Raw genomic sequence first — 12,536 nt, 5'->3', positions numbered from 1 at the left:
GGGGGACAGGGGGAGGCGCGCAGAGCGTTACAGGGTCCCCCACCTGGGAAAGGGGGACAGGGGGAAGTGCGCAGAGCGTTACAGAGGCCCCCACCTGGGAAAGGGGGACAGGGGGAGCGCGCAGAGCGTTACAGGGGCCCCCACCTGGGAAAGGGGGACAGGGGGAGGCGCGCAGAGAGTTACAGGGAACCCCACCTGGGAAAGGGGGACAGGGGGAGTGCGCGCAGAGCGTTACAGGGGCCCCCACCTGGGAAAGGGGGACAGGGGGAGTGCGCAGAGCGTTACAGGGGCCCCCACCTGGGAAAGGGGGACAGGGGGAGGCGTGCAGAGCGTTACAGGGGCCCCCACCTGGGAAAGGGGTACAGGGGGAGGCGCGCAGAGCGTTACAGGGGCCCCCACCTGGGAAAGGGGGACAGGGGGAGTGCGCAGAGCGCTACAGGGGCCCCCACCTGGGAAAGGGGGGAGGCGCGCAGAGCGTTACAGGGGCCCCCACCTGGGAAAGGGGGACAGGGGGAGCGCGCAGAGCGTTACAGGGGCCCCCACCTGGGAAAGGGGGAGGCGCGCAGAGCGTTACAGGGGCCCCCATCTGGGAAAGGGGGACAGGGGGAGGCGCGCAGAGCGTTACAGGGGCCCCCACCCGGGAAAGGGGGACAGGGGGAGGCGCGCAGAGCGTTACAGGGTCCCCCACCTGGGAAAGGGGGACAGGGGGAAGTGCGCAGAGCGTTACAGAGGCCCCCACCTGGGAAAGGGGGGCAGGGGGAGGCGAACAGAGCGTTACAGGGGCCCCCACCTGGGAAAGGGGGAGAGGGGGAAGCGCGCAGAGCGTTACAGGGGCCCCCACCTGGGAAAGGGGGACAGGGGGAGCGCGCAGAGCGTTACAGGGGCCCCCACCTGGGAAAGGGGGGACAGGGGGAGGCGCGCAGAGAGTTACAGGGAACCCCACCTGGGAAAGGGGGACAGGGGGAGTGCGCAGAGCGTTACAGGGGCCCCCACCTGGGAAAGGGGGACAGGGGGAGGCGCGCAGAGCGTTACAGGGTCCCCCACCTGGGAAAGGGGGACAGGGGGAAGTGCGCAGAGCGTTACAGAGGCCCCCACCCGGGAAAGGGGGGACAGGGGGAGGCGCGCAGACTGTTACAGGGGACCCCACCTGGGAAAGGGGGACAGGGGGAGTGCGCAGAGCGTTACAGGGGCCCCCACCTGGGAAAGGGGGACAGGGGGGAGGCGCGCAGAGCGTTACAGGGTCCCCCACCTGGGAAAGGGGGAAGTGCGCAGAGCGTTACAGAGTCCCCCACCTGGGAAAGGGGGACAGGGGGAGGCGCGCAGACTGTTACAGGGGCCCCCACCTGGGAAAGGGGGGCAGGGGGAGGCGAACAGAGCGTTACAGGGGCCCCCACCTGGGAAAGGGGGAGAGGGGGAAGCGCGCAGAGCGTTACAGGGGCCCCCACCTGGGAAAGGGGGAGCGCGCAGAGCGTTACAGGGGCCCCCACCTGGGAAAGGGGGACAGGGGGAGGCGCGCAGAGAGTTACAGGGAACCCCACCTGGGAAAGGGGGGACAGGGGGAGTGCGCAGAGCGTTACAGGGGCCCCCCACCTGGGAAAGGGGGACAGGGGGAGGCGCGCAGAGCGTTACAGGGGCCCCCACCTGGGAAAGGGGGACAGGGGGAGTGCGCAGAGCGTTACAGGTGCTGGGAAAGGGGGGACAGGGGGAGGCGCGCAGAGCGTTACAGGGGCCCCCACCTGGGAAAGGGGTACAGGGGGAGGCGCGCAGAGCGTTACAGGGGCCCCCACCTGGGAAAGGGGGACAGGGGGTGGCGCGCAGAGCGTTACAGGGGCCCCCACCTGGGAAAGGGGGACAGGGGGAGGCGCGCAGAGCGTTACAGGGGCCCCCACCTGGGAAAGGGGGACAGGGGGAGGCGCGCAGACTGTTACAGGGGCCCCCCACCTGGGACAGGGGGACAGGGGGAGGCGTGCAGAGCGCTACAGGGGCCCACACCTGGGAAAGGGGGACAGGGGGAGGCTCGCAGAGCGTTACAGGGGCCCCCACCTGGGAAAGGGGGGACAGGGGGAGCGCGCAGAGCGTTACAGGAGGGGCCCTCCACCTGGAAAGGGGGACAGGGGGAGTGCGCAGAGCGCTACAGGGGCCCCCACCTGGGAAAGGGGGAGGCGCGCAGAGCGTTACAGGGGCCCCCACCTGGGAAAGGGGGACAGGGGAGAGCGCGCAGAGCGTTACAGGGGCACCCACCTGGAAAGGGGGGAGGCGCGCAGAGCGTTACAGGGGCCCCCATCTGGGAAAGGGGGACAGGAGGGAGGCGCAGCAGAGCGTTACAGGGGCCCCACCCGGGAAAGGGGGACAGGGGGAGGCGCGCAGAGCGTTACAGGGTCCCCCACCTGGGAAAGGGGGACAGGGGGAAGTGCGCAGAGCGTTACAGAGTGCCCCCACCTGGGAAAGGGGGGCAGGGGGAGGCGAACAGAGCGTTACAGGGGCCCCCACCTGGAAAGGGGGAGAGGGGGAAGCGCGCAGAGCGTTACAGGGGCCCCCACCTGGGAAAGGGGGACAGGGGAGCGCGCAGAGCGTTACAGGGGCCCCCACCCGGGAAAGGGGGACAGGGGGAGGCGCGCAGACTGTTACAGGGGACCCCACCTGGGAAAGGGGGACAGGGGGAAGTGCGCAGAGCGTTACAGGGGCCCCCACCTGGGAAAGGGGGACAGGGGGAGGGCGCGCAGAGCGTTACAGGGTCCCCCACCTGGGAAAGGGGGGACAGGGGGAAGTGCGCAGAGCGTTACAGAGTCCCCCACCTGGGAAAGGGGGACAGGGGGAGGCGCGCAGACTGTTACTTACAGGGGCCCCCACCTGGGAAAGGGGGGCAGGGGGAGGCGAACAGAGCGTTACAGGGGCCCCCACCTGGGAAAGGGGGAGAGGGGGAAGCGCGCAGAGCGTTACAGGGGCCCCCACCTGGGAAAGGGGGAGCGCGCAGAGCGTTACAGGGGCCCCCACCTGGGAAAGGGGGACAGGGGGAGGCGCGCAGAGAGTTACAGGGAACCCCACCTGGGAAAGGGGGGACAGGGGGAGTGCGCAGAGCGTTACAGGGGCCCCCACCTGGGAAAGGGGGACAGGGGGAGGCGCGCAGAGCGTTACAGGGGCCCCCACCTGGGAAAGGGGGACAGGGGGAGTGCGCAGAGCGTTACAGGTGCTGGGAAAGGGGGACAGGGGGAGGCGCGCAGAGCGTTACAGGGGCCCCCACCTGGGAAAGGGGTACAGGGGGAGGCGCGCAGAGCGTTACAGGGGCCCCCACCTGGGAAAGGGGGACAGGGGGTGGCGCGCAGAGCGTTACAGGGGCCCCCACCTGGGAAAGGGGGACAGGGGGAGGCGCGCAGAGCGTTACAGGGGCCCCCACCTGGGAAAGGGGGACAGGGGGAGGCGCGCAGACTGTTACAGGGGCCCCCACCTGGGACAGGGGGACAGGGGGAGGCGTGCAGAGCGCTACAGGGGCCCACACCTGGGAAAGGGGGACAGGGGGAGGCTCGCAGAGCGTTACAGGGGCCCCCACCTGGGAAAGGGGGACAGGGGGAGCGCGCAGAGCGTTACAGGGGCCCCCACCTGGGAAAGGGGGACAGGGGGGAGTGCGCAGAGCGCTACAGGGGCCCCCACCTGGGAAAGGGGGAGGCGCGCAGAGCGTTACAGGGGCCCCCACCTGGGAAAGGGGGACAGGGGGAGCGCGCAGAGCGTTACAGGGGCACCCACCTGGGAAAGGGGGAGGCGCGCAGAGCGTTACAGGGGCCCCCATCTGGGAAAGGGGGACAGGGGGAGGCGCGCAGAGCGTTACAGGGGCCCCCACCCGGGAAAGGGGGACAGGTGGGAGGCGCGCAGAGCGTTACAGGGTCCCCCACCTGGGAAAGGGGGACAGGGGGAAGTGCGCAGAGCGTTACAGAGGCCCCCACCTGGGAAAGGGGGGCAGGGGGAGGCGAACAGAGCGTTACAGGGGCCCCCACCTGGGAAAGGGGGAGAGGGGGAAGCGCGCAGAGCGTTACAGGGGCCCCCACCTGGGAAAGGGGGACAGGGGGGAGCGCGCAGAGCGTTACAGGGGCCCCCACCTGGGAAAGGGGGACAGGGGGAGGCGCGCAGAGAGTTACAGGGAACCCCACCTGGGAAAGGGGGACAGGGGGAGTGCGCAGAGCGTTACAGGGGGCCCCCACCTGGGGAAAGGGGACAGGGGGAGGCGCGCAGAGCGTTACAGGGTCCCCCACCTGGGAAAGGGGGACAGGGGGAAGTGCGCAGAGCGTACAGAGGCCCCCACCTGGGAAAGGGGGGCAGGGGGAGGCTGAACAGAGCGTTACAGGGGCCCCCACCTGGAAAGGGGGACAGGGGGAGTGCGCAGAGCGTTACAGGTGCTGGGAAAGGGGGACAGGGGGAGGCGCGCAGAGCGTTACAGGGGCCCCCACCTGGGAAAGGGGGACAGGGGAGCGCGCAGAGCGTTACAGGGGCCCCCACCTGGAAAGGGGGACAGGGGAGGCGCGCAGAGAGTTACAGGGAACCCCACCTGGGAAAGGGGGACAGGGGGAGTGCGCAGAGCGTTACAGGGGCCCCCACCTGGGAAAGGGGGACAGGGGGAGGCGCGCAGAGCGTTACAGGGGCCCCCACCTGGGAAAGGGGGACAGGGGGAGTGCGCAGAGCGTTACAGGTGCTGGGAAAGGGGGACAGGGGGAGGCGCGCAGAGCGTTACAGGGGCCCCCACCTGGGAAAGGGGTACAGGGGGAGGCGCGCAGAGCGTTACAGGGGCCCCCACCTGGGAAAGGGGGACAGGGGGTGGCGCGCAGAGCGTTACAGGGGCCCCCACCTGGGAAAGGGGGACAGGGGGAGGCGCGCAGAGCGTTACAGGGGCCCCCACCTGGGAAAGGGGGACAGGGGGAGGCGCGCAGACTGTTACAGGGGCCCCCACCTGGGACAGGGGGACAGGGGGAGGCGTGCAGAGCGCTACAGGGGCCCACACCTGGGAAAGGGGGACAGGGGGAGGCTCGCAGAGCGTTACAGGGGCCCCCACCTGGGAAAGGGGGACAGGGGGAGCGCGCAGAGCGTTACAGGGGCCCCCACCTGGGAAAGGGGGACAGGGGGAGGCGCGCAGAGCGTTACAGGGGCCCCCACCTGGGAAAGGGGGACAGGGGGAGCGCGCAGAGCGTTACAGGGGCCCCCACCTGGGAAAGGGGGAGGCGCGCATAGCGTTACAGGGGCCCCCACCTGGGAAAGGGGGACAGGGGGAGGCGCGCAGAGCGTTACAGGGGCCCCCACCTGGGAAAGGGGGCCAGGGGGAGTGCGCAGAGCGTTACAGGGGCCCCCACCTGGGAAAGGGGGAGGCGCGCATAGCGTTACAGGGGCCCCCACCTGGGAAAGGGGGACAGGGGGAGGCGCGCAGAGCGTTACAGGGGCCCCCACCTGGGAAAGGGGGACAGGGGGAGGCGCGCAGAGCGTTACAGGGGCCCCCACCTGGGAAAGGGGGACAGGGGGAGGCGCGCAGAGCGTTACAGGGGCCCCCACCTGGGAAAGGGGGAGTGCGCAGAGCGTTACAGGGGCCCCCACCTGGGAAAGGGGGACAGGGGGAGGCGGGCAGAGCTTTACAGGGGCCCCCACCTGGGAAAGGGGGACAGGGGGAGGCGCGCAGAGCGTTACAGGAGCCCCCACCTGGGAAAGAGGGACAGGGGGAGGCGCGCAGAGCGTTACAGGGGCCCCCACCTGGGAAAGGGGGACAGGGGGAGCGCGCAGAGCGTTACAGGGGCCCCAACCTGGGAAAGGGGGGCAGGGGGGAGCGCGCAGAGCGTTACAGGGGCCCCCACCTGGGAAAGGGGGACAGGGGGAGGCGCACAGACTGTTAAAGGGGCCCCCACCTGGGAAAGGGGGAAGTGCGCAGAGCGTTACAGGGGCCCCCACCTGGGAAAGGGGGACAGGGGGAGGCGCGCAGACTGTTACAGGGGACCCCACCTGGGAAAGGGGGAAGTGCGCAGAGCGTTACAGGTGCCCCCACCTGGGAAAGGGGAACAGGGGGAGCGCGCAGAGCGTTACAGGGGCCCCCACCTGGGAAAGGGGGTAGTGCGCAGAGCGTTATAGGGGCCCCCACCTGGGAAAGGGGAACAGGGGGAAGTGCGCAGAGCGTTACAGGGGCCCCCACCTGGGAAAGGGGGACAGGGGGAGGCGCGCAGAGCGTTACAGGGGCCCCCACCTGGGAAAGGGGGACAGGGGGGAGCGCGCAGAGCGTTACAGGGGCCCCCACCTGGGAAAGGGGGACAGGGGGAAGTGCGCAGAGCGTTACAGGGGCCCCCACCTGGGAAAGGGGGACAGGGGGGAGCGCGCAGAGCGTTACAGGGGCCCCCACCTGGGAAAGGGGGACAGGGGGGAGCGCGCAGAGCATTACAGGGGCCCCCACCTGGGAAAGGGGGACAGGGGGAGGCGCGCAGAGCGTTACAGGGGCCCCCACCTGGGAAAGGGGGACAGGGGGAAGTGCGCAGAGCGTTACAGGGGCCCCCACCTGGGAAAGGGGGACAGGGGGAAGTGCGCAGAGCGTTACAGGGGCCCCCACCTGGGAAAGGGGGACAGGGGGAGGCGCGCAGACTGATACAGGGAACCCCACCTGGGAAAGGGGACAGGGGGAGGCGCGCAGAGCGTTACAGGGGCCCCCACCTGGGACAGGGGGACAGGGGGAGGCGTGCAGAGCGTTACAGGGGCCCCCACCTGGGACAGGGGGGAGCGCGCAGAGCGTTACAGGGGCCGCCTCCACCCGACAGTGAGCGCCAGGTCTGAGCCTGCGTCGGGGACACTATAGGACAGCAGACAGTCTGAGCCTGCGTCGGGGACACTATAGGACAGCAGACGGTCTGAGCCTGCGTCGGGGACACTATAGGACAGCAGACGGTCTGAGCCGGGGACACTATAGGACAGCAGACGGTCTGAGCCTGTGTCGGGGACACTATAGGACAGCAGACAGTCTGAGCCTGCGTCGGGGACACTATAGGACAGCAGACAGTCTGAGCCTGTGTCGGGGACACTATAGGACAGCAGACGGTATGAGCCTGTGTCGGGGACACTATAGGACAGCAGACAGTCTGAGCCTGTGTCGGGGACACTATAGGACAGCAGACAGTCTGAGCCTGTGTCGGGGACACTATAGGACAGCAGACAGTCTGAGCCTGCGTCGGGGACACTATAGAACAGCAGACGGTATGAGCCTGTGTCGGGGACACTATAGGACAACAGACGGTCTGAGCCGGGGACACTATAGGACAGCAGACAGTCTGAGCCTGCGTCGGGGACACTATAGGACAGCAGATGGTCTGAGCCTGCATCGGGGACACTATAGGACAGCAGACGGTCTAAGCCTGCGTCGGGGACACTATAGGACAGCAGACAGTCTGAGCCTGCGTCGGGGACACTATAGGACAGCAGACAGTCTGAGCCGGGGACACTATAGGACAGCAGACGGTATGAGCCTGCGTCGGGGACACTATAGGACAGCAGACGGTCTGAGCCTGCGTCGGGGACACTATAGGACAGCAGACGGTCTGAGCCTGCGTCGGGGACACTATAGGACAGCAGACGGTCTGTGCCTGCGTCGGGGACACTATAGGACAGCAGACAGTCTGAGCCTGCGTCGGGGACACTATAGGACAGCAGACAGTCTGAGCCTGTGTCGGGGACACTATAGGACAGCAGACGGTATGAGCCTGTGTCGGGGACACTATAGAACAGCAGACGGTCTGAGCCGGGGACACTATAGGACAGCAGACAGTCTGAGCCTGCGTCGGGGACACTATAGGACAGCAGACGGTCTGTGCCTGCGTCGGGGACACTATAGGACAGCAGACGGTCTAAGCCTGCGTCGGGGACACTATAGGACAGCAGACAGTCTGAGCCTGCGTCGGGGACACTATAGGACAGCAGACGGTCTGTCCCTGTGTCGGGGACACTATAGGACAGCAGACGGTCTAAGCCTGCGTCGGGGACACTATAGGACAGCAGACTGTCTGAGCCTGTGTCGGGGACACTATAGGACAGCAGACGGTCTAAGCCTGTGTCGGGGACACTATATGACAGCAGATAGTCTGTGCCTGTGTCGGGGACACTATAGGACAGCAGACAGTCTGAGCCTGTGTCGGGGACACTATAGGACAGCAGACGGTATGAGCCTGTGTCGGGGACACTATAGGACAGCAGACGGTCTGAGCCGGGGACACTATAGGACAGCAGACAGTCTGAGCCTGCGTCGGGGACACTATAGGACAGCAGACGGTCTGTGCCTGCTTCGGGGACACTATAGGACAGCAGACGGTCTAAGCCTGCGTCGGGGACACTATAGGACAGCAGACAGTCTGAGCCTGTGTCGGGGACACTATAGGACAGCAGACGGTATGAGCCTGTGTCGGGGACACTATAGGACAGCAGACAGTCTGAGCCTGCGTCGGGGACACTATAGGACAGCAGACAGTCAGAGCCTGCGTCGGGGACACTATAGGACAGCAGACAGTCTGAGCCTGCGTCGGGGACACTATAGGACAGCAGACAGTCTGAGCCTGCGTCGGGGACACTATAGGACAGCAGACAGTCTGAGCCTGCGTCGGGGACACTATAGGACAGCAGACAGTCTGAGCCTGCGTCGGGGACACTATAGGACAACAGACGGTCTGAGCCTGTGTCGGGGACACTATAGGACAGCAGACGGTCTAAGCCTGCGTCGGGGACACTATAGGACAGCAGACAGTCTGAGCCTGCGTCGGGGACACTATAGGACAGCAGACAGTCTGAGCCTGTGTCGGGGACACTATAGGACAGCAGACGGTCTGAGCCTGCGTTGGGGACACTATAGGACAGCAGACAGTCTGAGCCTGTGTCGGGGACACTATAGGACAGCAGAAGGTATGAGCCTGTGTCGGGGACACTATAGGACAGCAGACGGTCTGAGCCGGGGACACTATAGGACAGCAGACGGTAGGAGCCTGTGTCGGGGACACTATAGGACAGCAGACGGTCTGAGCCGGGGACACTATAGGACAGCAGACGGTCTGAGCCTGCGTTGGGGACACTATAGGACAGCAGACAGTCTGAGCCGGGGACACTATAGGACAGCAGACGGTCTGAGCCTGTGTCGGGGACACTATAGGACAGCAGACGGTCTGAGCCTGCGTCGGGGACACTATAGGACAGCAGATGGTCGGAGACTGCGTCGGGGACACTATAGGACAGCACAGACGGTCTGAGCCTGCGTCGGGGACACTATAGGACAGCAGACGGTCTGAGCCTGTGTCGGGGACACTCACCTCGAAGGAGATCTCATCGAAGTACAGGCGGTCACACATATCGTAATCCGTGCTGACCGTCTCTGGGTTGTAATTCACCATGATTGTTTTATACCCCATCTGTGGAGAGCGCGGGCGAGAGAGCGGGGGGGGGGGTAGGAGGAGAGAGGGAGAGCAGAGAGAGCACAGAGAGAAAAAGAGAGGGAGAGCAGAGAGAGCACAGAGAGGAAAAGAGAGGGAGAGCAGAGAGAAAAAGCACAGAGAGAGGAGAGAGAAGACAGAAGGGAAAGCAGCACGAGAGAGAGAGTGAGAGAGTGAGAGAGAGAGAGTGAGAGAGTGAGAGAGTGAGAGAGAGTGAGAGAGTGAGAGAGAGAGAGAGTGAGAGAGGACAATGAGAGAAGTAAAGCGAGAATTAAGACAAATCAATCAAATGCTCAACCAGACGCCCCCTCCCCCGATGATGCACCGACTGCCCTCCCCTATCCCCCCCAAGATGCACCGACTGCCCTCCCCTATCCTCCCCTTCACAATACACTGGCTGCCCTCCCCCCCATGATGCACTGACTGCCCCCCCCATGATGCACTGACTGCACCCCCCACGATGCACTGACTGCCACCCCCACGATGCACTGACTGCCACCCCCACGATGCACTGACTGCCACCCCCACGATGCACTGACTGCCACCCCCACGATGCACTGACTGCCACCCCCACGATGCACTGACTGGCCCCCCCACGATGCACTGACTGCCCCCCCACGATGCACTGACTGGCCCCCCCACGATGCACTGACTGGCCCCCCCATGATGCACTGACTGCCCCCCCCCCCACAATGCACTGACTGCCCCCCCCCCCACGATGCACTGACTGCCCCCCCCCATGATGCACTGACTGCCCCCCCCCATGATGCACTTGTGATGGATTGAATAAAATGCCTATTTCTTCATCTGTAATGTGCTATGCCTATGATCCTTACTCAAAATGGCTACAACAGCTCCCCCTCCCATCAAGTATGGAAGATGGCGCCCAACCCAAAAGCTGATGTGTCCACTAAAACTACAATAACAAGACCATAAACTACAATAACAAGACCATAAACTACAATAACAAGACCATACAAGGACATGACCTAACAAGAACCAATGAGACACTGACATATGCATTTGCACACAACCTTTAGACCTTAGACAGCTCCTTCTGCATACAATCTCTCTCCTGTGCCCCTATATAAAAAAACGCAGGCTGTAGCAATAAAGGAAGCATTATCATTCTGAACTTTGTGTCAGTGTGATTTTTCTCGTGCATGCACTACCTACATAGGAAACCAATTTGGACGGGGACAGATACTCTGCAGACGTTTGGTCTGATCCAACTCATCTGGCGCCCAATGTGGGGCTCCGGGTTGTGAACCAACAGACAGCCACGAACAGAGGGACCGAGGTGGACCAAATGCGGACGCGGCAGGAGACTGATCACCTCTGGAGTATGGTAAGATAACATTTATTATCTACCGATACGCACTGTCTCCGCTGTTGGTCTATTTCTGTGTCTCATACGGCTCTCCGAAGGTCACCTAAAGACAGGTAGATATCTTGCCCGGAGCCTGTTTTATCTCGAACCTGTTACCTAGACTATCTGTCACCCGGTATATGTTTATATGTTTATACGTGTTATGTTAGTCGGTGCCGCAAGTGGGAGCCCGAAGTAGAGTGGGATTTTTGCCAGCCGACTAGGGGTCTTGTCATTGTACGTTATAAACTTGGTGGAAGGAGGGGAATGGGGAAGTAAGGGAAAGTCGGACAGAGAGGAACACAATTATCCCGGTAGTGACAGTGTGATGGATTGGATAAAATGCCTATTTCTTCATTTGTAATACTTTATTATGATTCCTTACTCAAAATGGCTACCGCAGCTACCCCTCCCTTCAAGTAAGGAAGATGGCACTGAGGAATTCCCCTCAAATGCTGATGTGTCCAAAAACCTGCAATAACAGGACCATAAACTGCAACAACAAGACCATACAAGGAAAAGACCCAACAAGAACCAATGAGATACTGACATGTGTATTTACACACAACCTTTAGACCTGAGAGAGCTCCTTTTGCATACAATCCCCCAATGCAGCCTCTATATATGAACGTGGTCTGTAGGAATAAAGTCAGACATTATCATTCTGAACTCCTGTGTGTCAGCGTGATATCTTCTCAGTGCATGCACTATATATATATATATATATAGTATATATATATATATATATATATATAGGGAAAATAATCTGGACGGGGACAGATACTCTGCAGACGATTGTTCTGATCCAAATCAGCTGGCGCTCTAACGTGGGGCCCTGGGTTGTGAACCAACAGACAGCCGTGCGCAGAGGGACCGGGGTGGACCAAGGGCGGACGCGGCAGGAGACTGATCACCTCTGGAGTACGGTAAGATAACATTTATTATCTACCGATACGCACTGTCTCCGCTGTTGGTCTATTTCTGTGTCTGATACGGCTCTCCGAAGGTCACCTAAAGACAGGTAGATATCTTGCCCAGAGCCCGTTTTAAACTCAAACCTGTTACCTAGACTATCTGTCACCCGGTATATGTTTACATGTTGTATATATGTCAGTGCCGCAAGTGGGAGCCCAGAGTGGAGTGGGATTTTTGCCGGCTGACTAGGGGTCTTGTCATTGTACGTTGTAAACTTGGTGGAAGGAGGGGTAAAGGGGGAGTAAGGTATAGTCGGTTCAGAGAGGAACACATGATCCCTGGAGTGACTGCGTGGTTGGCGCGTTGCAGAGGGAAGGGTGTTAAAGGCGCGTTACGGTTGGTAACTGCGCGGAATCCTGCCGATTGATCCCTGAACAACCTTTCTCTCTCTCTCGTAATCAAGTTGTATGTTATGTCCAAAATGTGTTTGTGTATTAGTGTTGAGAATTCATGAGGACGGGTGGGGATTGTTGAGAGTAGAAGAGATAGCCCATAGGTGCTTGGGCGATAACCCCTAGACGTTAAACTGCCCGAACTCCTGTTTTTTTCCGCGTTAAGGAACGCTTTGCAGTAAGAAAGAAAGAAAGTGAATAGGAAAAAAATAGGCAAGTGAATTTGCTGATAGATAATCAAGGCATATGATTGTGTTGTGAAAGTAAGTATTGAGGGTTATTTTTATGAAAGGTTTATATGCAGAAATTGGGATACAATTAGATACTGTGTATATTATTTGGAAGGGAAAGAAAGTGTTATAAGTGAAGGGAAAAAAGAAAAAA

General features: G+C 62.2%; 1 protein-coding gene across 5 annotated transcripts in view; it reads right to left on the bottom strand.

Annotated features, from left to right (window-relative positions):
* Positions 1-12,536, bottom strand: part of LOC142492494 (multifunctional protein CAD-like) — a 204,035-nt gene that overhangs the window by 114,352 nt on the left and 77,147 nt on the right. For all 5 annotated transcript variants that reach the window (XM_075595154.1, XM_075595157.1, XM_075595158.1 and 2 more), the window contains one exon: positions 9,297-9,395. In XM_075595154.1, coding sequence (XP_075451269.1) covers positions 9,297-9,395 — 99 coding nt within the window. The remainder of the gene's footprint in view (positions 1-9,296; positions 9,396-12,536) is intronic.

This window comes from Ascaphus truei, chromosome 4 (genome assembly GCF_040206685.1).
Source record: "Ascaphus truei isolate aAscTru1 chromosome 4, aAscTru1.hap1, whole genome shotgun sequence".
NCBI lineage: Eukaryota > Metazoa > Chordata > Amphibia > Anura > Ascaphidae > Ascaphus > Ascaphus truei.
The sequence above is the reverse complement of the archived record's forward strand: the minus strand, read 5'-3'. Positions and strand labels throughout refer to the sequence as shown.